General features: G+C 44.6%; 1 protein-coding gene across 1 annotated transcript in view; it reads right to left on the reverse strand.

Moving 5' to 3' along the window:
- Positions 1-26,072, reverse strand: part of LOC147692123 (peptidoglycan recognition protein 1-like) — a 196,176-nt gene extending 170,104 nt beyond the window's left edge. The window contains exon 1 of the mRNA XM_086938421.1: positions 25,872-26,072. Coding sequence (XP_086794547.1) covers positions 25,872-25,905 — 34 coding nt within the window. The 5' untranslated portion in view covers positions 25,906-26,072. The remainder of the gene's footprint in view (positions 1-25,871) is intronic.
- Between the last annotated feature and the right edge of the window lie 204 nt (positions 26,073-26,276).

Consider the following 26,276-nt stretch of genomic DNA (forward strand, 5'->3'; position numbering starts at 1 on the left):
CTGATCCCTCTGATTTTTCTGGGATCCCAAATAGTCTCAAATTAGAGCGTCTTTGTCTGTTCTCCAAGTCCTCAACTTTCTTTAGAAGCCCAGAGATCTGATCCTCATGTTTCTCGGATGATGCAGCCATTTTAGTAGTAGACTCTTCCACCTCTGCGACCCGTTGCTGAAGCTCTATTGTTTCTTGTGATATACCACCAATTTTAGCTGTAAGTTCGGAGAGAGAAGATTGCATCTTATTATTGTCTTCACTCAATTGTTGATAATATTCTTGTGCCTCCGCTCGTTGGTTACTTATTATTTGTACTATTTCATCTAGCGGTGATTGATTAGTCATTGTAATCCCCGAGGTTGGACCGGGTGATACTTCAAGATCGGTGCCTTCAAAAGTCATCTTAGACGACGGTGCATTTCTCGACTCGTGGCTGATATCTGATGCCCACTGGTAGAGGGCGAGGTGTCACTATTTGCCATACCTCCTACTGCAGCTGGTGTCATCTTCGATGTGTTAGAGGTGGTAGGACCCCCAATTCCCCTTGGATTCAGTTCCAAGATCTGCTCTGCTGACTGTGAGCTAATATTGCTAGATGAAATACTTGTGGGAGTTGTTTCAGTTGAGGAGGGATCTAAGGCCATAGGGTCCGAGGGGCTCCCCCCTGAGAGTCTTAGCGCCAGGGTTTTAACTAGGCCCTTTGCCTCTATCCATTTTCTCAGTGGGCTCTTGACTTGTAAGGGTTTTTTTTGCGTTTGCGCTGATTTATTGTTGCTTTTAGGTCTTGTTGGAGTTTTACAAACCTTGCCCCCTTTTTTGGCTTTCTGCTTGTTTTTGGCCTTAAATATCACCCCCACCCGAAGGTTAGAGCTGTTGGCTTTATCATTTCATCAGATTCTGCCTCATAATCCTCATAGGAGTCCAGATCGATATCCGTATCAATGTTAATATCATCTATTCCATCTATTTCCTCCAAATGCGTGAAAGTCATTAATTGTTTAACTGGGGGAATATTCTCCTTGGTTCTGGCTGATATGCCCTCTTCTGTTTCATTCAGGGGTGAAGGAACAGTACTGCTATCTACCTCTTGTATTGATGGCAGATTAATGTCTGAATCATTCCCCTTACCTGAGGTCAACAGCCCTTGCCGCTCTCCCCCTTGTAATGTCGGGATATCGAGGACTTTAGATGTAAGAGGGTGCCCTTCTTGAGCAGGATTTAGAGGGGAAGTAGATGGGATGCACTCTTTCACCAAATTAATGACATTTGAGCCCGGACCCCCTCCATTTCCTTCAGCTAAGAGGCCGGTTTTAGCCGTTAATTTATCCCCGACCTTAACAGATTTAGCCTGTAGGTTTTTAATGCCTTTGCCCACTATAGGCGGTTTCTGTACCTGTTTGCCTTTGCTTTGTGCCTGTTCTCCAGTCCGGTTTTGCTTTCCAGCAGATGTGGGTGTTGGCTGTGCTGGTATTATCTCCGTGTCTCTTGCCCCTTCCTTCTCTGCTCCATTGCAGTCATGGGTAGCCCCCGTCTCCTCAGCATTGTGGGTTACTGCTGCCGACTCCTCAGTAATCTGTGCTGGTATACTTGCAGCAGGCGCTGCAGCAGGAACTGCTGCCGGAGTCGTCGAGGTAGCTTGCTTATTACTCCTGGTGGCTCGAGTAAGATTCGGTCCCTTGGGAGCCATCCTGCTCTGCCACCGCCAGCCGCCGGTGGTAGCAGCCCTGAGGCTCAGGCCAATCCAATTGAGCCCCGAGCCGCTGATCCAGACACAGAACACCCGTCGGAGAAGTTTTGCTGGATCGGAAAAGCTGATCATCGGTGTCCGGACGCGCTGCAGTGCGTCTCGAATCTGAAACCTCTGAAAACCCTGTCAGTTCGGTGAAAAGTGCTTCGAGGTATGCAAATGACGAGTTATCGAGACATTGTTTCCAGTTTAGCTTCTCTGCCTTTGAAACTGTCTGCCGCTGCCGCCGGTGAGCCAAAGTAGCGGGATTCCTGTTCGCTTTTCAGCAACGCTGCATTGTATCTCTTGAAAAGTAACAGTTTCCCCCGTGTCTCGTATCGTGTCTCGTATCGTAGAATATTGCCTTACGCCGGCATCCGCCCCGTGTAAAGAAAGGGAAGTGAAGGGTAGGAGAAGCTCAGAGCCTATCGGACGAACCGCTACAGCAGACCCTCACTCCACCATCTTGGTCTTTTCTTCCCTTTCACTCATTACTAACCTAATGTAAATCACAGTTTGTTTGAAATCGCAATTTGCCTGCTCTAAACATCATACCACATATTTACTCCATAAAAAAGCACCAAATCTCACAATCACCCCCTATGCTAATTATGAATCAACTCACCAAATTCTTTTCTAGATCATTTTTATTATTGTTTTTTTTTGTGTTCAAATCATTTTTATTAAGCAATCAGAAAATAAGGAAAGAAAAACAAATGTACAAACATTAATGCAATACAATCATGTAAGTACACTTTAGTGGTCAAAGAAAAGCAAAAAAAAAAAAATAAGTTAACACAGAGAGTGATCCAGAGCCACACCATCATCACTGGATAAAATTTGACACTCATACAGATAGTGTTGATACTTGAGGTGACATTATATACAGTAGACTGTCAAATGACTGATTATGGGAATCACATTTGTCGTTCAGCAGTACGATATTAAACTACAACATCCTTGTGAAAACAGTGTGGGCTTTGATTAACAGTCAATTCTTAAAATCATACAATGTATATGCAGTCGTCGTGCTAATGCGCCTATCAATTATACGAAACAGGTTGTGCAACCAGAATGGGTTCAACAAACAATGTGCAGGAACTACCTGTTAAAATATGATATGTGTCCATAGGTGATGGAACCATTATGGTGGTTTAAAGTAGATGGAGGCTGCGTCCAGCGAAGACCAGAGTCTCTTGCTTGTGGCTTGCCAAGGGGAAGAGTTCAGGGCCGGATTGTCCACCCCTCTGATACAAGCCAACCACTCCCTCCAGGCATTGAAAGAGACCTCGGAAGCTGCCTTCCAATGACAAAGGACGACCTTGCACGCCAAGGTGAGGAACAGGTCCAGGAGTTGGCGGTCATGGTCTTTTACTAACAATGGGTCAATGGCCCCCAGAATTATGTAGATGAATTCCCTCGTTGGTTTGATGCTAAATATGCGTTCAATATAGTCAAATACGTTGGACCAGTATTTATTAAACAAGGGACAGTGAAATAGCATGTGTGACAGATCCCCATCAGCTAGGGAGCAATTCCAACAAGTGGGGGTGTCCCGTAGTTTGAGTTTAAATAGTTTCTGGGGGGTCCAGAACACCCTATTGTGTATCATGTATTTGGTCTGCGAGAGGATTGGCGACACTTTGTGTGTGAGGGCTGAAGCGTGTATCTTATCCCAATCAATAATTATTCCGGTGTTGTTAGGTTTTGCTTCCCATTTAATTTCATTACGTCTTAGTGTTTTACTCAGTTTCAGCGCGAGCAACTTGTAAACTTTACATACAAAATGACCTGAAGATTGTAGGTGAGGGAGCATCGTTTTTAACCACGGTGTCGAGTGTATGAACGTGCGTGTAGACATAGCTGACTTTAGTTTTAGGAAAGAATAGAAGTCAATTGGTTCAAGGGAGTATTTAGATTGGATTGGAGAGAAGGGCAACGGCATATGCTCGTCGTAGAGATCTGAGACAACATTAAGTCCTTTGTCTGACCAGTGCTTCCAGAGAGGGGACAAGCCATTAACCTTTATGAGTGGATTACACCATAGAGATGAGGAAGCCGACTTCCCTATCTGTAGGCCGAATTTATGTGTTTGGTCTAGTCTCAGGAGAGCCCATTTGGTGTTGAGCATGATGTATTTGGAGTACGTGAGGTGCGACAGGTCCATGGTTAGTATTGCTGCGAGAGGGGCTTTACCTATGACAGCTTTCTCTATGTTTATCCATAACGGCATGTAGCCAGGTGTTTCATAGAACCAGGAAACTCCCTGTTTACATAAAAAGGCCGTTTGGTAGTTCCTGAAGTTGGGCAATCCTAGTCCACCTTTTTGTTTGGGGAGTTGCGGTTTTTTCATAAAGATTCTGGGTTTTTTGCCTTTCCACAGGAAATTACTAACTAATTTGTTCATTTTTTGTAAGAAGTCCTCCGTAAAAGTCATAGGGAGCATGCTTGCCATATGATTGATCGATGGGGTGACCATCATCTTTAACGTCTCCGCTCTACCCCACCATGAGAGGAATTTCGGGGACCACCCTTCTAGGAGCTTGCTTACTTTTTTGAAGAGTATATCTTCATTGATTTTCAGTGTCATGATCAGGTCCTTCTCAAATTCCAGACTAAGGTATTTGAAGCTCTTTGGCTGCCAGGTGAGCCCAGAGTCGCCCAAGATGTTTCTATTACTCATGTTATTGAGCAATTTCACCTCCGTTTTGTCCTTATTTAGGGAGTACCCGGAGACACCGGAGAATTCCTCAATCGTGGAAAGTAACGCAGGTATAGCTTTGTCAGCCTGTTCACTAAGCACTAAAACATCATCAGCGTACGCCGTGAGTTTGATAACACAGTCATTGAATGGGATTCCCTGAATGTCATGATTCTCCCGGATACGGTACAGAAAGGGTTCGATTGCCAGGAGGAATAGGGATGGGGACAGGGGGCAACATTGTCTGGTCCCTTGCTCTAGTTTGAAAGGCGATGAGAAAGCTCCACCGGCCCTCACTCTAGCAGTGGGTTCAGGCATATAATGACATTACCATTCTAGTTAAAAGCGGACCTAACTCGAATTTATGAAGCGCCGCTTCCAGGTATGACCAGTCCACCTTGTCAAACGCTTTCTCTGCGTCGAGTGTTATCGCAGCAGTGGGCGTGGAGAGGAGCTTAGCCTTTTCTATTACGTGGGCTAGGATTCTGGTGTTGTTACTGGACAATCTGTTTTTCAGAAAGCCGGCTTGTGAGGGATGGATTAGGGAGGGCAGGACTCTCTGAATGCGTTTTGCAAGGATTGATGCCAAAAGCTTACAATCCAAGTTTATTAATGAGATGGGCCTGTAGTTTTTGGCGAGTTTAGCATCTTTCCCTTCCTTGGGTATCACGGCTATCACCGCCTCGGCCATCGTTCCCTTTACCTCACCCGTAACACTAATCTCACTAAATGTGTTCAGAAGTGTGTGTGAGAAGCATTTATAAAATTTTGCCGTAAACCCATCGGTGCCAGGGGCTTTCCCACTCTTAAGGGACTTGATCGCACCTGCAACCTCAGCTTCAGATATCGGTTCATTTATGGACTCTTGCTCTGAGGGTGTAAGTGTTGGTAGTGCACACTTGGCTAGAAAGTCCACAACCTTCCCCTTATCCACATTTGTATTCTTGGCATATAACTTCTCATAGAAATCTTTGAATAAGTTTGCAATTTTATTGGGGTCCGAACTGGGGTTGCCTTTGTCATCCATTAGTGAATTTATTGCGTTCTTCTGAATTTTAAATTTAAGGTAGGCAGCTAAACCTTTCCCCGCCTTATTAGAATCACAAATTTTAAAGCATTTCCTCCTGTCTAGCCAGACTCCCGCTCTTTCACTCACTAGTTTATTATAGGTATATTTTCGGTTGGTCAATTCAGATAGTGCTTTTGGGCCTCTGTTGTGTAGGTATTCGCGTTGGAGTATAGAAATGTCTTTTTCCAGAGTTAAGAGGGCGGCATTATGATCTTTGTTCATAGCAGTTTATATCTGTATGATCAGTCCCCTTATTGTGGTTTTTAGTGCTTCCCATCTAATTAAATCAGAGGTGTCACCTTTTTTATTAATTAGTAAGTAGTCTTTTAGGGCGCCTTCTATAGTTTCTCTATGTTTCTCGTCATTCAAAATGGCGTCATTAAGGCGCCACATCGATTGGCGAGTTGTCAGCTTAATATTCGATAAGAGTAAGTGAAATGCAAGAGTGGTCAGAGACGAGTCGTGGTGCAATGTCTGTTTCCTCAATTCTGGGTACTGCGTTCCTAGTTATGAAGATGTAATCAATTCTTGAAAACGAGTCGTGAGGTGAAGAGTAGAAAGAGTAGTCTCTACCATCGGGGTGTTGGATACGCCATGTGTCTATCATGTGGAATCTGTTGCATAGTTTAGTGAATTCCTTATGGGCTTTGCCAGGTCTGAAGGCGCACTTAGAGTCCCTATCCAAGGCTGGATCAAACGGAAGGTTGAAATCACCTGCTAGTATATGAACCGATAAGTCTGGAATAGTGTCTATCTGCTTTGTGATTCCTGACCAAAAGGAATGCTCATGTGTGTTAGGGGCGTATACCGTTGTAATGTAGAATTCGGTGTCGTCTTTAATTAATTTCACAGAGACCCATCTGCCTTTGGTGTCTACAGAGGAGGAAACCACCTCCACATTGGACTTCTTGGCTAGCAAAATTACTACCCCGTTTTTCTTAGACACAGCGCTGGAGCCTACCACTTCAGTAAAGAATTTATTACGTAGGGTATGAAAATGTTTCTCTACTAGTCTTGTTTCTTGTAGTAGGGCTATATCGCCATGTTGTCTGCGGAGATAATCGAGTACTTTTTGTGGTTTAATCGGTTGATTCAGACCCTTTACATTCAATGAAAGCACTTTAAGGTTATTTATGGTTGTCGTCCCTATAGGAGTATCTATAATGTGAGCCATCGTCATTTGTGTGTGTAACATTCAGGCTTACTGCTATCAGCTGTATTGGTATTAGAGGTTGCATTTGGGCCTATACACATTTGGTTCAGCACTACGCAGAGGATAAAAATAGCGTCAGTAAGAGCCATATTGGTTGCAAGAAGCATATTAGGTTGTACAGTAGGGCGCAAATTAGAAAGATCAGAGAAATCAAAACAAAACAATACAAACAATGCAAAAACAACTCCTCCCTGCACCCCTCTCGTCCTCCCTCCTCCCACCACCACTTCCTCCATCCCTCCCCTCCCACCCCAATAGTAGAAAAAGAACATGGCGACTCAGGAACGACCGCGAGGCCGCCTCCAAGCTGCTTACTCAAACCTATTATTCATAAGCGCTGCGAAACATACTTCAGATTAAAAGGTCTAACAAATACTTGAATAAGTAGACAAGTCGATATAACAAGGCTATCATAACAACTAGACCAACAAGGGTACTATAATGGTTGTAGTACTGTGATTGACTTGTTTCCTTGGCGGCTATCCGCTGAAACACAGACAAAACATGTTCTGCAAATATCTGCAAATACCTAGGCGTAAGAATACTAGCATGAAATCTCTACATTAGGCACTATAACTGGCTATGGTCAGACTATATTGACAAGTTTGAAACTTGAAGTGAACCACTACCAAGCAACATAGTGTATAATGTAACAGTTAACAGTTAACAAAGTGGTGAGCCATAATGAGAAAATAGGATCATGTAACCAGGTACCCATTCCCAGTCAGCACACCCCGCATGTTTAAGGTCACACTGATGACCAGACCCAATATTTAGTCGCAATATTCATAGACATAGAGTTTTGAAGCGTAGCGTAGAATAAAGACACTCAAACCCAATACTCAAACTTTAAGGAGACGGAGAACCTGGTACCATTATTATCGGTACGCACAGGTCATCCTAAACCGGATGTAGATGCGCTCATCTGGGTCGAGGGGGAAACCTCCATGTTGCCATCTCCTTGGCTGAAAAGTAGGTGACGTAGTTTCTGTGGGTCAGAAAACACCTGGATCACACCTTGTAGAGTTACTTTGAACGTGGTTGGCCCAATGAAGCCATACATGTATCCAAGCGATTTCAATTGTGGTCTCAGAGCGAGGAAAGCTTTCCTGAATTCCATAGTTTCTTTGCTAAAATCCTGTGAAATGAAGACTTTGTGTCCTTTCCATAGGACATGGTTATTTTTACGAACAAAGGCAAAAATCTGCTCTGTGTGTTGATATCTCAGCGGCTTGCACACTATCGCTCTCGGACCCTTCTGATCCCTGGTGATTCGTCCGGGGACTCTATGAGCCCTGTCAAACTCCAGTGGCTGAGCAAAAGTTAGATTTGTTGCCTGTGTACACCATTGTTCAAGGAAGGGTATACATGACCCTAGGGATTCCTCCGCTTTTTCTGGTATACCAAAAATTCTGAGATTTCCTCTCCTGTTTCTATCTTCCAATTCCGCAACCTTCCTTACCAGATGGTCCGAGCACAGGGTGAGCTTCTTGATGGCACCACAGGTTTTATTTTCGGAGTCTTCTAGTTTGCTTATCCTGTTTTCCGTTTCCATCAGCCTTGAGTTGATATCTTTGATGTCTTGGCGAACTGCCACAACCTCATCTTTTGTAGATTTGGCCAGGTCCCTAACTTCTTCCAGTCTACTTAAGATAGTGTCCATGGCTTCCACTATTTCCTTTTTACCTTTGACCGGAGTCGGAGGGTCAGACTTCAGGCGTTTGGATGTTTTTCCATTGTCCTTGTCTCCCATTTTGAAGCCAGTTGGTGGGAAGTGCTGGTAAGTGAAACCTTGTTTATTTTAGTAATTCTAGTGGCTGGTCAGTATCAGAATTACTACAGTAGTGCCTTCGCCAGCAGTTAGTGCAAATTATCCCCAATCGATGGCAAGTCGCTGTGCCTGAGTTGCGATGCCCCTTCAGCGGTTAGGACATGAACGAACTTCCTTATGTGAAGGCCATAGTAATATTCAAGGCGCAAAACGTGATTTTATATCCAGTGCTGAGTTGTGGGTTGTGATTTGCGCTATGTTCCCCTTGAAGGTTAAATACTCATTGTAGCTAGTCTTGATATCCACCTCCATACGGGGTAGTTACCTTAGAGGTCGCCATTTTGTAACACGCAGGGCGCGTCACGTCGTATACAGGCTGCTGTTGGGGACTCTAGCAGTGTGGCACATAGGGCAGATATATCAGACACTGTCTACCAGCAATCATGAACAAAGATCGCCTCTCGCTCAGTACAGTGCAGATAAGCCTCTTTGCGATTGCGGTGCACTCATGAGTAGTAAATAGCGCTTCACTGATGGGAAAGATATGCTGCATTACAAGCATACTGGATGCAGAGCCCCCATGAACATTCATCAGCGAGAGCCGCCATTTTGCGCAGCGCGTGGTATGACCTTCTGTTAATGGTGACTGCAGGGAGCACAAACAGCATGCTACACGATGCAGTATTACAGTTCTTGACACCTATATTGGTCTCAGTCCTGAATGACCTTATTAGCCTTCACGTGTCTGCATTAAAGTTGAGTAATTAGACAGGCACTGGTAAACGCGTATAACAGCTTGGCAGGTTTCCAGAGTGTCCAATTGTAAAATGCATCGTTATATTTAACAGATGTATCCGAGCGGGGGGGTTAATGGCCTGTAGAAGGTCTCTCAGTCTCACTCTCCAAAGCAAAGACTTTCATGCCAGTCAAAGCGGTGGTCACAGCAGCGGAGCGCAGGGTGGTTCGAGCATGAGATTAAATGCGACGGGAAACCACCATTTTAAACGGTTGTCTCCCGCGCCGCTTTTCTCAATATTTGCACATTTGCCTCAATTCACCATGAGCAGCCTTTTACTCACGGTTCAACCGCTGTGGTGTATAACCCTGAGCCATGTGCCACTTCGAACGAGCAGTCCCTCGTATTATGCTGAGATGCGATCAGTGCTCCGGGAGGCCTCATGGGTGTAGCCGGGTTTAGGCTCCGTCCCGTACAGCGGTCTTCAGCGGACAAGGCAGACAGTCGATTTACTTCACTTCCCTCGCACAGATTCAGCTCAAATTAACAGCATCACTGGGTCTGGAATTCCGACCGCTACACACCCATTTTCGATAGGAATGGAATCGGATTGCAGCCCTTTATTATCTAAGACTCGCATCTGCCTGGAGGAGGACAGAATTACGCCGCCATTTCTCCGGCGTCCAAGCCACGCCCCCCATTTTTATTATTCTTTTTGATTCAATATTTTTAGTAGCTGAAACCTAATCTCTTTATTACTTTCCTTTTTGAAAGGAATTAACTTCTAGTCATTCCTGCATTATTAGACTTAGTCCAAATATTTTCTATTGCATTATCTCCTTGTTACCTAACATAAACCCATTCACCTAATTACGCTTAAGATGGCAGTACCCTTAAATGTAATACCATGTGACCTTTTCTGACCTATGACTGTGACTCAATTCTAAATCATATATCGGTTGAATCTAATCTATTTATAACTTCGCGAAAATGACTGCACCCTAAAATGTAGTTCCATGTGATCTTCTTTGATCTCGTACTGTGAGTCTTACCTAGAAATCAGAGATAGGTCTGCTTTTTCACCTTTTCCAAAACGGCTGCACCTGGGTACATAGTATCATGTGACCACCTTTGATTTCTGACCATGATTCTCATCTGTAAATTAGAAAGGGATTAACCTCTAGTTGTTCCTGCATTATTAGACTTACTTCAATTATCTTCCCTAACATTATCTCCTTGCTACCTAATACAAACTCATTCAACCCATTACGTGTTTAAGATGGCCATGCCCTGACACGTAATATCATGTGGCTTTCACAATGACTTCTGATCGTGACTCCTACTTCCTTAAATGAAATGCTAAAGTTTTCATTTCCATTCTGGTACACGGATCACAAGGTGCACTTGTTCTTCCCTTTCTTTGGACCACAGGGACTTCAAGTCTCCTTTATTTAAAGGAAGTGCCTCGTGCTTCCTGTTCAACATTTTCGTATTGTTAATAGTGATGAATGCAATGTCAATGTAATCCATGATATATTCACACATAGAAGCATCAATAACAATCACTGCAATATCAATGTACGCAATAACTAGGTGTGAGCGGGAAATCCGTTATGCTCGCGGATTTTGCGGATTTTTGGGAAATCCGCAATTCGTGAATTTTGCGGATTTCCCGCAAAATCTGCAAAAAAAATCCGCGAACGTAACGGATTCAAAAGTTGAACCCCCACTCATGCAACTATTTTACAATGGCGCCAGCAAGCTGCCAGCGCCGTTGTAAAATAGTTACAAAGTTAGCTTGCACAGGAACCACTAGATAAAACGAAGCAGGTGCTGCTTTATTTTATCTCAGTGCTTCCTGTGCAAGCTAACTTTGTAACTATTTTACAACGGCGCTGGCAGCTTGCTGGCGCCATTGTAAAATAGTTGCATGGCTGGGCACAGGTCAGGTCTGCAGCTCACTCAAGGGACCCCTGCGCTCGTGAGCGTCGTCGAGGCTGGACAAGTGTGCCTTCTTCCCAAATCTACCGTGGAAAATCAGCTGTGATGCTGGATAGGCTTTGCATCCTTGACTTTCACGAGCGCAATACCCGAGCTTCTTTCTCTTCATCTGCTGAACTGATCTTTCTCTGACCTTTTATTCACACAAGAGGCACATACCCTACTGGGCACATTGTGTTCGCACGGGTTTCTGCAAGTTCGCACGCGTTTTGTACAATTTCGCAATTTGCGAAATTGTACAAAACCCTCGCAAACTTGCAGAAACCCGTGCGAACATAAAAAAAAAAAATCTGCAAATTCGCGGGAATTCGCGGATTTTGCGGATTGCGAGTTCGCAAATTCGCAAAATTCGCGAACGCGAGATTCGCAAAATTCGCCCGTACCTAGCAATAACCTATGCCTCCATCACAATGTTAATATCTGCAAGGACCATTTTGATGTACACCATAATTTATGCATGCATAACAATGTTAATATCAGTAAACATCATGTTGATGTACGCCTTAACAACTGTATGCATAACAATGAGAATGTCAGTAAATATGATATCAACAATGACTAGGTAATACTCCGAGTCAGAAATAGGTGATCAGACAGGCCCTGCAACCCCAAACTCAAGCTTACTGATTGATAGGCCACAGGCGAGGTTACACTTAGCCCAAAGAAAAAAAAAGATGCTCACAGGAAAACCCAGATCGATCCCACAGATAGGCAGCTACACCCCAACAGATTTGAGGAAATTGTCCCTAATCAAACACATTTGGTCAGAGACACCCGTTCCCAAAAATATCAAAAAGTCAGATGCCACATGTAGTTAGGAACTCTCAGCCAATCAATGCACACCACATGCAGTGATCATGTGCTCCCCACGTTGGACATCTGGACACATACACAATAGCCCACACTAGTTCTCCGCAAAGTCGAGAGCCACCTGCGTCCCCTGATCATATGGTTGCGTTTATGGTTTATGCCTAGACGCCGGTAAAACATGCTGTACAAGAATAGAAACATGTCCAATTGGTTCATTGTAGCCCACAAACTGTATAAATGTGTGGCCAAACTTCTGTACATTGAGACTGTTTTCAGACATGACTGTCGATGCTCTCTTGGCTGCTGCGTTTGATTGAACCAACTTGTTCCTGTTTTGCCAAACGCTTCTTGTCTTTTCATTTCTTCAAGGTAAATTAATATCCGAGCAATATTTTGGCGAAGCACCCAGTAGAGATTGGTTTACCGAGCCCCAATGCTGCCAGAGGCAAGGACCCTAGCCCAAACAGATTCACATCTGTGCAACAAGATTGGTGAGCAGATGCCATCATTGATTAAATGTTCTGATAAATCCATGGGGCGGAGGTCTAGCCAGAGGCAGCCGTCACAGAGTAAGAGACTACATCTGATCCTTAGCTCCAGCATGTGGCAAACTAGGACAAGCGAGAAGATCACTTTTACTTTTTCCCTAGTCAGCATGCTAGAGAAGGTGAAGGTAGCTACAGTTTTCCTTTACTTGAACCGTTGAGCGTACACAACTGGTACACCCCGGTCCCTTGGTGTGTTATATAGGGCCACTTACGTTCTCGCTGGAACCGCTAGGCGTGATGTGTCATGCCTAGTGGTTCCAGCGAGAACACCCTGGACCCTTAGTGTGTTATATAGGGTCACTTATTTACTTTAGTTAAACCTTGAGTGCACACAACCAGTACACTTCGGCCCTTAGTGTGTTATATAGGTTCACCCCCTTATCTTATTTTCTGTTAATGGAGTTTTCCTAGGGACTGTCAGTTTCTTAACACAGACAGTATCTAAAAGAATTGAGGAGGTGGATTTATTCTCTTGGACCGCTGGGCATGACACAAAAGGTACGCATGCCCCCCATTGGGTGTGATAGAGGGTGCGTTAGAAATTGGGGTCTCTAGTTGGCAGAGGTAGGTACCTTTGACCAAATAAAGACCCTTGCTTCTAGTCAGGGTAAGGGGGATAAACACTTTAGATAACCCCTGCTCTCCCCCCTTGGTAGCTTGGCACGAGCAGACAGGCTTATCCCAAAGGCAATGTGTAAAGTATTTGTACCAACACACACAGTAACACAGTGAAAACACCACAAATGGACGCCACACCAGTTTAGAAAAATACAATATATTTATCAAAACTAAACAAGACCAAAATGACAAAAATCCAACAAACAGATACTTAGTAGAACGTCTTTAAAAAGGTTGTTGCAAAAATAAACTTGTAGATGGTAAAAGTAACACTTTACTCTCAAAGTACCTTGGATACGTAATGCAGAACAAACAAAAGGGTCCCAGCAAGGAAGTTCAGGGGAGCTGGGGGTTAAGTTCTTTTGGTCCTGGGACTTCAGAAACATGTGACGGCCAGCTCTTCTCAGGTCCTTGGAGACTTTTCTTCAGATGGACACAGCACACAGCAAAGGCCTTCTTCAAGCAGGGGACACAGCACACAGCAAAGTCCCTCGGTCCACTCCTTAGTGGAAACAGCAAACTGAAAAGCCAACTCCAGACACACAGCAAGGGTAGTACTTCTCCTCAGTCTCTTCGGCTGATCTTATTTGGCAGGGATTCTTCTTGATCACAAAATAGTCTGACTTACAGGGGTTTCAGCTATCATATTTATACCCCAAAAATAAATGTTCTCTATGTATGAGGGGTCCTGGACCCAGTCCAGACCACTTCTGGGTGCACTCTGCCAGTGCACAACTTCTTCCTTTCTCAGTGTGGGCCAGGGTCTTCAGGCGTACCGCAGGAGGTGGAGCCAGCATTGTGGAAGGCAGGCACAGCCCTATTCAGGGCTGGGTGTTACTCCTCCCACCACTCCAAATGCAGATCGGCCTATTCAGCCTAGTGCTGACTCACCCAGACTCACGGAGCCACCCCAGCCCCTGTCATTCTCAAACCAGAAAGTCAATCCACAAACAGGCAGAGACACACAGAAAGGTTGAACAAGAAAATAGCCACTTTCTAAAAGTGTTATTTTCAAACAAAGAATTTAAAAACCATCCTTACTAAAAGATGTGTTATTAAATTCTGAGTTCAGGGACACCGCATTTCCCATTCTGTCCTATCTGCAAGATAGCCTTTCAATAGTGAAAAACTGATTTGGCAGTGTTTCATCAGGACATGTTACACACACTAGCATATGTCCTACCTTTAACATACTCTGCACCTTGCCCAGGGGGGACCTTGGGGGTGTCCTATGTGTAACAAAAGAGCAGGGTAAGGCTTGGCAAGTGGGTGCACTGGCCAGGTCAACATGGCAGTTAACAAACTGCACACAGGCACTGCAGTGGCAGGCCTGAGACTTCATTTAGCGCTACTCATGTAAGTGGCACAATCAGTGCTGCAAGCCCACTAGTAGCATTTGAATTACCAGCCCTGGCACACTTACTGCACTTTACCAGGGACCTACTGGTAAAACAAATATGCCAATCATGGATAACCAATTACAATAACAATTTACACAGAGAGCATATGCACTTTAGCACTGATCAGCAGTGGTAAAATGCGAAGAGTCCTAATGCCAACAACCAGAGGTTAGGAAAAAATAGGAGGAAGAAGCAAAACATTTGGGGATAACTCTGCAAAAAGGACCATTTTCAGCAGGGTGTCATTCGGACATTATGGAAAAACATTCAGAGCTTCGTGAATATGGTACAGATTGTATCTGGTCACAGAGGGCCAATAATTGGCAGTTGCTCCTTTTTCTTCACACAAATCATTGCAACTTTTTGTCTCCGAGCCTATACTGACAGACTATTGGCCTCACTTATCTCTGTGTACTACATGGAGGATCCCTCTCCTCGAGCTGTACGCGCTAGGAGGGGGCAAACATTTTTTGGGGACAAAAGAATCATTTTTCTGTCGACCTTCCCTCTTCTAGTCACTTTTAGGCTTTCCATTTTATGCAATATTGATGTTGTGGTGTGTTAAAACATTGCAATTGTATTTCATGTTTAAATGCTATATATTTCTAGTAAGTCTTGTGTCTAAGAAATAATCTTTTCTTTTTCACAAATCAGAATTCTATAATTGCTATTTTGCTAAAAATCAACTAGTATTGTGCTGAAATAACCATTGCATGTTTTTACAGGTTATTATTTCATTGCATTTTATCTTTGTCAAGTTGTTAAATTTTTTTATGCTTTGGTTTTCATGAGATTGTAACCAATAGATTATTTTCTGTACAACTCTGTGTCAACACTTATCCCCACGATCAAATTAGAAGTCGTAATTATTTGAAATTTTGAGACAGTCAAAAATGTGTACATTCCTTAACAAATTCACTAAATATCATGGAGACCCCGCTAGACTACATGCAAGCTAGGCTCCCAACACAAGCTTGGAAAATAGAGAAAGCCTGCTGCGAGTGGCATGCCCAAACCAAAGCTTACGCATACCCCTAGCCTGAGGGGGAACATACAATGCCAACATCATAGAACACACGTACAGACCAGGTATGCAGGTAAAAAGAGGGCTAAGCAAGAGGCCCTACTAGAACTATGGGCCATCTTCGAGGTGTCCCCATCCTACAAGACTCTCCTTGAGCCTGTAAACAAGGCATCTGCACCTCCCCCACCATTCACTAGCAGGGATGTGCTCTTGCTGATGCCTTCCATTCCAATCCCCTCTGCACTGGGTTACACCAAGCCACCGGTCAAGGAGGCTGTCAACCAGCCCTGGCGAAGTCAGCCCCTTCTCTGTCCAGTGCCAGGCTCCCTTAAGGTCGACCCCCTACCCATCGGTTGCAACACATCAGGTCCCAGCAGAACAAGGAGCACAAGCTCCTAACCACCCTACAGAACACCTAAGGATCAGAGGGAAGTTTGTAGCAGTTCTGTAAGATTATTCCAGCAGAGGAGGGAAAGGTAAGGGTCCCAGTCTTCAAGGGCCGATGCTGAGGGGGAAGCTGCAGGATTTGGCTTCCCTGGAAATGTGTGGGGTATGGAGGAAGCATCAGGGAGTGAACTTGAGGCCAAGACGTTACCCAGGATAACAGCACGCAGCACTGAGCGAAGGAGGCAGCCCAGGTGGGAGTTAGAGGAGAGGCGTGAGCTAAGGTTAGAAAGATAAAGAGCTCTCGCTTGGAGAGCCCAGCAGGGTGGGAGAACAACTCCCCCTCCTCCAGGGGAAGCCTCCATTGGAGTCAGAAGAAAGGCCCTTACAAGAAATGCACACGTCACCTGGCCATTCGCGTTGGAGAGGGGCCAACCAAAAAATAAGAAATCGGTATAGCCTAACTAAAAATACGACTGAGGCACAGCACGAGGAAAATGGCACCTTTATGCATGCACAAGGAGAGCAACGACAAGAACATCCGCTGCTCCACCTAAATGCGGCAGTCAGGCAAATTTACCCCTAGACAGGTAGTGTTCAGAGAATAAGGTGAGGCTTTCACATTGCCCTTCTGCCCTCTGCTGGCATACTGGACCAAAAGGAAGGGCCAGTCTGGTTGTCCCCTGCCGGAGGAGGTATCCTTCGAACTACAGGCGAAAGACTGAGGTGATGGTGTTTGGAGGAAAGGAGGAGGTATGGTCAGCCGATTGGTGGCCAGACTCACTGGGAGCTTGTCCTGTCCCTGCTTCTTCTGCCAAAAACCTGGGGGTCATGATCGATCCCACCCTCAGTATGTGTCAACAGGTTAATAGAACTGTCTCTACCTGTTGGGGTATTATCCGCATATTGAGGAAGGTTAGGCACTATCTTTCACAGCAGGCAAGGAAACAACTTGCTATTGCCCTTGTTGGTTCTCGGCTGGACTACTGCAATGCACTGTATGAGGGACTGAACAAAAGTCTGCTGCAGCGCTTGCAGGTAGTCCAGAATGCTGCGGCTAGGTTTGTTCTGGACCTACCCTGGCGCACTTCGGCTACCTCCGCCAGAAAATCACTTCACTGGCTTCCTATAGAGGATCGTATACTTTTTAAGACCATGTGTATGATCTACAGGGCCTTAGCAAAAAATAGCCCTACTGGAATTGGATTCAGAAAAGGGGGTGGTGATGAACAGAGTGTCTGAATTAAGCAGACCACCCTTACCCAGTCCAAAGATCAGGGCCTGATCCATCACCGTTATTTATCACACTGCACCATCCCAGCTCAGAACCTGGCTATATGCAAATCAGTCTGTCCCTGGCCCAGTGCATCATGGGAACAGGGCAGACTAAACTTCCAAGCCAATTCTTCACCAGAAAGGAGACAAGCTACCGGGGACCGGTTTCTGGCATTTCAGCCGTCGTCGGCCCGCCTTGCTTGAATCCTGATGAGAAAGGGACTCATGTCTGAGTATACCCTGCCACACCTATAGTGGCCAAAAACGATTCAGAAAAGGGGGTGGTGATGAACAGAGTGTCTAAATTAAGCAGACCACTCTTACCCAGTCCAAAGATCAGGGCCTGATCCATCACCGTTATTTATCTCACTGCACCATCCCAGCTCAGAACCTGGCTATATGCAAATCAGTCTGTCCCTGGCCCAGTGCATCATGGGAACAGGGCAGACTAAACTACCAAGCCAAATCTTCACCAGAAAGGAGACAAGCTACCGGGGACCGGTTTCTGGCATTTCAGCCGTCGTCGGCCCGGCTTGCTTGAATCCTGATGGTACAGTGAGAAAGGGACTGGAATTGGATCCATTCTGTCTCGCTACAGCCCTTGTAGGAACCTACGTTCCTCTAACAGACTCCTTCTATCAGTCCCCCGTATCCAGAGAACCAGATGGGGTGGTAAAGCCTTTTCCAATCAGGCACCTAAGTGGTGGAATGCTCTCCCAGTGGAACTAAGGTCCCTTCCCACCCTTCAGTTATTCAGAAACGCTCTGAAAACCCGTCTCTTTGTGCGGGCATACCTGTAGTTCTGCGTTGCCTTTTATGATCTGTTTTTGGTAGGCGCCTTGATACCTTCGGGTTTTAGTCACGCAATACAAATTGCTTTCAAATCAAATCAAATCAAATAAGGACATGGCCGTTGTGAAATACTGCATTTGGCATGGAAGGGGGGGGGGGGCGATCCACAATGGAACTACCCCTACATGCAGGAATGCCAAGACGATGGGAGTGCTACATCAGGGAGAAACTGACAGAAAGGTGTGTCAAGGACATCAGTGGCATCACTAGGGGGCTGCGGGAGGTGCGTACCACACCGAGTGTCACCCCATCTGGGGTGACACCAATCTAGTTAGTTAGCTGCCTGCCTGCCCACTAGTGCTGCTTTAGTTTAGTGCACAACACACGCACGCACCGCACCACATGTATGGATTGTGATGATTGATTTGTCACTGGTGATGCGGATGCGCGCGGCACGGCGTACCCAGCAGTTTGGTCCCAGGGCGTCAATCTTAGCTCTACCAATGATGGCCCTGGGACAGCCCCCGAGTGCTGTGCGCACCTGCTCTGACACGTCATGGGGCGGTCACACGCCCGCCAGGGAGGCCGGAGATGATAGTGCGTGCGTGGTGGTGAGAATAAAGAATTAATATGACGACATCAGAGACTGCACACCATCTTCTCTGTTCTGATATCGCGATTAGCGAACGCCGTTGTGGTCTCTCTCCCCTTCAAATTTGGGACGTGAGAGAGAGAGAAATAATATCATTTACATTTATTTATTAATATCAATACTATTACTGCATGAACGGAGTAAGTTAAAAATGTGGCAGTGCAGTGGCACACAAATGAACTGATCAGACAGTACATGCTTTTTTTTACTGGCACAAACGAAAACACGGCCCTCTCTTCGGGCGGGTGCACCAGGCTAAGCTTTCTTCCTTCCTTGGGCAGTCACGATAGGCCTGGGGACTGCGCTGTAATGTCATTTTGTTTGCTTTGATACTTGCACATCATTGCACAAGTGCCACCATTGCCTACGAACGTAACGTTTGTTCTTGTGTTTGATTGTCTGCCATTGCAGTATTATCCTTCTACCTGCATTTGGTACTCCATTGTAACATGCACACGTCACTTTCTCTTGTTGTAACACAATGTTTGCTACCTCCTACATTTTGTTTGCTTTAGATACTTGCACAAGTGTGCCACCATTGCCTATGTAACGTTTGTTCTTGTGCTTGACTGTCTACCATATATTGCAGTAGTATACCTCTTCTAATTGTACTTTGTTTTCTCTCGAGCAGACTTCACTTTAAAATAGTTTATTGGGATTAGACTGTAGACACATGGTGCAGAGATCTTTGTTTACCCAACAAATTCCAAAGCGTTGTAGCTGTAAGATAACTTTGGTGGTGAATACACTTTCTGGCGAGATCTGTGTGCAGTCTAGTTACAGGCCGGCCTGGCTCATACAAAGTATAAAGAGTTAATGTGATGTCCCAGCTGCAAAGAGAAGCATGCACCATGCAGGTCACAGATTTGTATTTTACGTAGGAAGCTCAGCGAGTTACTGCTTTCATTGCAGACATTCTTGAGTGAGATACGTCTCAGGTTACCATCCTTGTAATATGCCTGCTTAATGAATTATGAACCATCTTTAAGGAATTGCATGCTAACTGCAAGGTATAAGTTTATAAACAGTGCTTTTTGCTCAGTATTTCATTATTCACAAAAGTGTTCCTTTAGTAATAAAGACGCAGTAGTAATTGCTTTTATACACTGCTATTAGTTTAATTACTCGTGTAGATAATGCATCTGGCATTCAGACAGTGGATGTGGAGCTCTTACATTTAGGGATTGGAAAATTCATAATTTATCTTTTAAGCACTTGTAACCTGCACACATGTCACTTTTTCCTCCTGTAATGCACGTTTGCAACCTTATGTATTTTGTTTGCTCACAATTGTCACTTTTGCCTCTTGTAACTTAATGTTTGCTTTTGTAATTTGCTAACTTGTAATTTTCATATGTTTCATTACTGTTCCTATTGTGAAGCGCTCTGACGCCTTTGGGTAAAGTCTGCGCTATATAAAAATGCATAAATAAATAAAAGACCCTGTCCGGCCCCGCCCTTCCAGCCTCCTAGGCTAGTCCTGACCCGGGTGGTGCATTGTGCTTGCAGTTGCACACGGCCGGCTGCATGATTCATTGCTCAAGGCAGAGAGCAGGCCAGTCCTTTCCTTTAACTCGTCACTTCACCTGCAGGTGGTTCACTTCACAGTTAGTTCACTTCATACGTATACTATGAAGTGAACTGCTTTGGCTGAAATATGCCTGCTTTGCTGGTCCGTCTTCATCCTGCAGCCTTACTGTCCATCCTGGTAGTGGCAGCTTTTATATCCCTGTGCTTTTGGGTGTGGATTTGTGTTTCTGCTGACTTGTGAATTGTCATTTTGGTCATTCCCTCGGTTGGGGCTCTGCTTCTCTGGGTACACACTGGCTGTGCCATTTCTCTTTTGGGTTTCTGGTCTGTTGGAGGTAAAATCGGCGTTATGGGGTTACCAGTTAGAAAATAGAGCATTCATGCTGCGCCTTTCAAGTGCCCACAAAGAGAAGAACCAGATTTTAAAGTGAAAGAGACAGTCAATCACGAGATGAAATATGGTTCCGTAGATTTCATCACATGCCGCAGTAAAGAGAAACTGTATGAACATATACATATTTGCCATCTGTGAACACTGGTGGACTCGGAGCGGAGGAGGTCCATGCGGTAAGTCGTGAGGGGGTGACACCATGAGTTACCCACACTGGGTGACACCAACCCTAGTGACGCCACTGAAGGACATCTATGTGCCCTGGACTCAGATGGATAAAGAAGGGATCAGGATCAAACTGCCTCCATTGATGGATGGGGCATTAAAGTGGATCTCATGATTCGAGAAAAACAAAGTTGGAATTAACTTAGCTATAGGTTACAACAAAAGTCTGCTCCATAGTCTCATTGGGAAGCAGACTGACACAGTACTTTCTCAAGCCTGCATCCCCGCAGTCACGCTGATCAACACTGAGCATTTAGCTAATTTAGACATCAGATATGGATGGCTCTGATGGAGATATTCCCTGACTGCCCAGACGTAGGAGGATTGCTAGCAGTAAGCATGAAGCCTGGGGAGACTGTGACGGATTTCCTCGATAGAATGAGAGAATGATGGGAAAAGGGGCAGTGCTGCCCTGGACCGACATGGGTCCCCAGGTTGCATTCTTTTACAACATCCTTAAAGGGGGACTACCCACTGAGATCCAGACCAGACTACATACCAAACCCTGGTGAAAGATACAGGCCCACATATTACATTATTAGGAGAAAAGACAGGAGAAAGACAGGTACAAGCAGGATCTGCCCCAAAGAGACACCGCCAAATTGGAACAACACAAATTGAAGAAGATCACCCTCAAGCAGGCTACGGTGGCCTCAAACCTTCAGATGGCACCAGTCTTGAAGGGAGCTCCTTCCCCGGACCCCATGGGCTATCCACCCAATCCTAGCAGCAGAGTTCAGGGAAGCTGGCTACAGCCAGGCCTCATAGCCTGCCACTATTTTCACAGACTGGGCCACATCGCCTAAGAGCATATCACGCCCAGAAGGGAATAGTCCCAGGACAGCCGCCAAAAAATACCCATCCACAAAATCAAGCCCAGAGCAACCCCATTGCACCGTACCATCAGCCCCCGGGAAACCAGACAACAAGCCCCCAACCGCAGCGGGGACTGAATGGTTGGCCAAGCACATGCCAACAATCACAACACATAGGGAACCCAGCCCAGCAACGACAGAGGGTTACATCTACGACAGGGAGGGGAAACTGGGAAGGCAACACCTTTGTACAATTACAAAATACGAAAATGCAGTAGTACAAGACCAATCCCCAACAGTATGCATTCTCTTCATACCCTTGTTAAGATACTTTTAATTACCTACATCTAAAACAGCTTTTGTAGGCTGTAAAATACTAAGTTGATTGGGAAGCCACACCAGAATTTGCCATCTAGGTGTCCACAGAGCCCTAGGCCTCCCTCTGCTGTTGATCACCTGCCGCGGACTGGGGAGGACAGTCTGACAAGGAGGCAGGTCAGCCCCTGACTGGGACATAACAAAAACCACCAGCAGCCCAAGCCAGCTTTGAGTGAGCCATGTATGCCTAGCCAATCTCAGAGGTTCCACCAAAAGGAGGCCCTCATACAGTTCCAAAATGAGGCAAATTGCTCATGTGTCAGGAGCCAAGTACTTCACAAGTGTAGGGCAAGGATGTCCTCAAAACGCTGAAGAAAGCAACCACATGACCCCAGTCTGTAGGGAACAATCACTGCTTCACATCTCTGCTGCACACCGTACAGGTGTCCCAATTGCTTTGTACTTAACCCCACAAATTTCACTTCCTCAGCAGGATGAAAGCCGTGAGTTAATGACAAAAGAGCTAGGATATCAATGCTCTGGCATGCTCTCAAACACATTTCGCTCTCCACTTATCACTTTTAATTCTCATTGTAAAACATGTTTACACTTCTTTTTTAGATAAAGTATCTTAATCCTGGACTATACTTTCATTGAAGTGGCTACATACACTTCTGCATCCATAATACCAAAATTATTATTTAGGTATGACCAAAGTAGACAAATACTTTCCTCTCGGTTTCCGCAGATTTCAATACTACAAATAAGTTAATTACAAAAGAACTAGGGTATGAATACCGTGGCATGCTCTGAAACAATTTCTCTCTTCACTAATCACTTTTAATTCCGGTTGTAAATTTTTTTCACTTTTCTGCTTTAGACAAACTATCTGAACCCTGGACTATACTTTCAGTAAAGTGGCTACATACACTACTGCCTTCATAATACCGAAATAATTATTTAGGTATGACCAAAGTCGAGAAATATTTTCTTCTCTGTTTCCGCATTTTTTAATACCTCATATAAACTAAACTAGGGTGATTACTTTCCTTACTTCTTGATGTTAATTTCTTTCTTAACTACCTGGGTTTATGCGCTATCTCTTCTTAGAAACCCTGGTGAACTTTCTAGTTGTTGGTATCCAAATGACTAAGTGTTCGACTTCTCACTTTTGCATATATGGACGAATCACGGCATCACACCTTTTTTTCTAATAAGATAATACTGCTGGCACAATTTGAAACAACTTACCACCAGAATGTCATTGCTAAAGTTGTATTAAACAGCTACACTTATGAAAATACTTAATAACAATATTTTTGTTTGTTCATCTATTCTCTCATAATTTTTTCCATCCTACTGACCCTTCTATTTTTATTTGACCCTGATTATATTGTTTATTTTGTTGTGTCTATCATATTTGTTGTTATTATTTCAAAATAGTATAATGCTACTTTTTACAATTATTGTATGCCACCTTCAAAATGACTCAGGCCTGTGCACTACATTGGGGTGGTTGTCATGTTGATAAACAAATTGAATGAAATTAAGGTTGACGAAACTTTGAATCACACCTAACTTATCTAAATATAGACTACATTATGACTTGAATCCAACTTTCTCTTCAACTGTCAAACCCAAATATACCTTACCTATTTTACATTTGGTGCACAAAAGAGGTTTTACCCATTTTAGAGTTTGACAACTGGGATGTGAGGCACTGTGCTCTCACCCTCCTTCTGCTTGAAAAGGCTTATTTGAGCTACTAAGCTGATGAGCCTGTGTTGATGTACCTGCACCAAGTGAGAGGTACACAGATTGGTAAAAACTTCATGCAGCAATTACACCCCACACCCCCCAAAAAAATTACTTGATGCCCTCTACTGATGAAGAAATTAATCCATAAACACATCTAGAGTTCCACAGCACAGGCTGGACCAACAAGGATGAAAATGTAAAGACTCCTACTAAAGTAAGTATTATCACGTGCTGCATTTATCAGGATGCATTGGGGCAAACTGAGGGGCAGATTTACAAGCCCCTTGCGCTGCCAGTGCGTCACGTTTCATGATGCACTGGCAACGCATTTCTCTGCCCCATATTTACAAGGACTGGAAAAGCCAACCTGCATGGCTTTTCCTGTCCTTGTAAATACGGCCCCTTAACACGTAACACCTTACGTGAAAGGGGCGTTCCATGGGTGTTGCTGTGGGTGTTCCCATGCATTACCCATGGGACCAGACACATTTCCAGATTTACGAGAAATTGCAAACCTGGAAATTAGTCAATTTGCTACGCAATCCTAGGGGCGGCGTATCGAGGCGCAACGAGGAGAAGTATTTTCATTTCTCCTCGTTTATTTCCTCTTTCAATGCATGCTGCATTCTACAGCACAAATTGAAAGAGGAAAATGCCTGTAAGGATTGTTTTAGTGCAGGAAGGTGCCCCTTTCTGCACAAAAACAATCTCCCCATGATGCAGGCATCCTTGCACCATGGTGCAAGGGTTCCTGCACTGGTGCATGGAAGCTCTTTGTGTGCCAGCACAAGTGAGAGCACAGGAACGCGAGATATCATTGTAAATATGTGTCATTCCTGTGCTCTGAAAGTGCCAAAGGGCTTGCAGTGCCATGCTGCAGCACTTTCTTGTAGATCTGCCCTGAGTGCTGGGATGTGGGACAGTGTGCTCACACCCTCCTTCTGTTAGAAAAGGATCCCTTGAGCTACTGAGCTTATGAGCCTGTGTTGATGTTCGTGCACCCAATGAGTGCTACAGAGACCTAAGAAGACTTTGGGCAGCATTTCCAGCACCCCCAAAATTATTTGTTGCTCTCTACTGATGAAGGAATGAATCCTGAAACACCTGTCTAGAGTTCCACAGCACAGCTGCACCAACAAGGGTGAAAAAGTAAAGATTTCTAATGAAGTAAGTGTTATATTGCACTGCATTTATCATGATGTATTGGGGCAAAATGAGTGCTCAGGTGTGCAGCAGCGTGCTCCCACCATCCTTCTGTTTGAATGAAATTAAATTTGACACTGCTTTGACATCTAACCTGGGCTTGTATTGGAATTCTATAACGCATATTAGCAAGCCCATTATCGTCGTTTTAGCGGCAGTGTCCTGCCGCTAAAGTGGCGACGTGGCGATAATTTTAAAGAGGTTCTTGCTAATATGCCCCTTAATTATCATAAACCACATTGTGACTTGAATCAAACTTTCATTCCAACAGCCAACCCCAAATATACTTTAGATGAGATACCATTTTAAAATGAAAAGTGCCTGTTGTTCTTGTGATATCAGTTACTAAAGTGGCCCTGCTATGGGTGGTTAAATTCTGCTGTTTGAAATAAAAACACCTTCTTCAAGTCCCTGTTGTGTCTTATTATTGCCTAATTTTTATTCCACCTCTTACTTCTTTCTTAGAATACCCTGCATTTGCTGTTGATTTGTTTCACTCTTCCAGATTCCTTTCTATCTCGAATTTTGTCCCTTTGTTCCTATTTTCATATCTTTCTTTGCCTTGTTCTTTGCTGCTTACTTACCTGATGTACCCTCCCTTGCTCAGGGTGAAAGTCTGATGACGAATAATAGTCGAGGCCCACAAACATGAAGCTGATGTCCACACCCTACAACCATCAGTATAAGTTAACCAAAGATCACCCCAATCTTGGAAATGTGGGTAATTTACCCAAAGGATCTTGTAATCACAGTTTACTTGCATTCGGTACAATGCAGCGTTTTCCGCCTAGCAAGGAATATGGAGGAGGAACGAAAAGGGGAAGTACAGCAAATAACAAGTTGACCAATCCACAAATTTGCCTTGGATTCCCTAAAAAGAAAAAAATACGTTTTCCCGTTCGCTCATTCTTTTTCTCACCTGGTTCTTGCTGACGTGTCCCTTTCAGTTCCATGCTCCTTCCTTCTCTTGAGACTCTAGAAAACTTCTAACTACATTCTGCGAAGTATGAATTTTGCTTGCCTAGGTTTGTGTTAGAAGGAAGTCAGCGTTTTGCGTGCTAGACTTTAATGTTTATACACCGTCAAAAGGCACTGTACAACACTCACTTCCTCATTCGGTGGTTTCCGATTGGATCACCTGTTGATTTGTACGTGTCGCTACGCTTTTAAACCACCAGAGGGTACTATAGTCAAAGAAATGTGTTTTTTCTGTTCGCTTTATCTCAGCTGGCTTCTGTGACAAAGTCCACTTATGGGGCGGGCAGGGAGGCATATATTCGACGTGAAGGTGCGGCCCCAGAAAGGGAGTGGAGCCATTATGAGA

The sequence above is a fragment of the Lissotriton vulgaris genome, chromosome 9 (genome assembly GCF_964263255.1).
Source record: "Lissotriton vulgaris chromosome 9, aLisVul1.2, whole genome shotgun sequence".
Lineage (NCBI taxonomy): Eukaryota > Metazoa > Chordata > Amphibia > Caudata > Salamandridae > Lissotriton > Lissotriton vulgaris.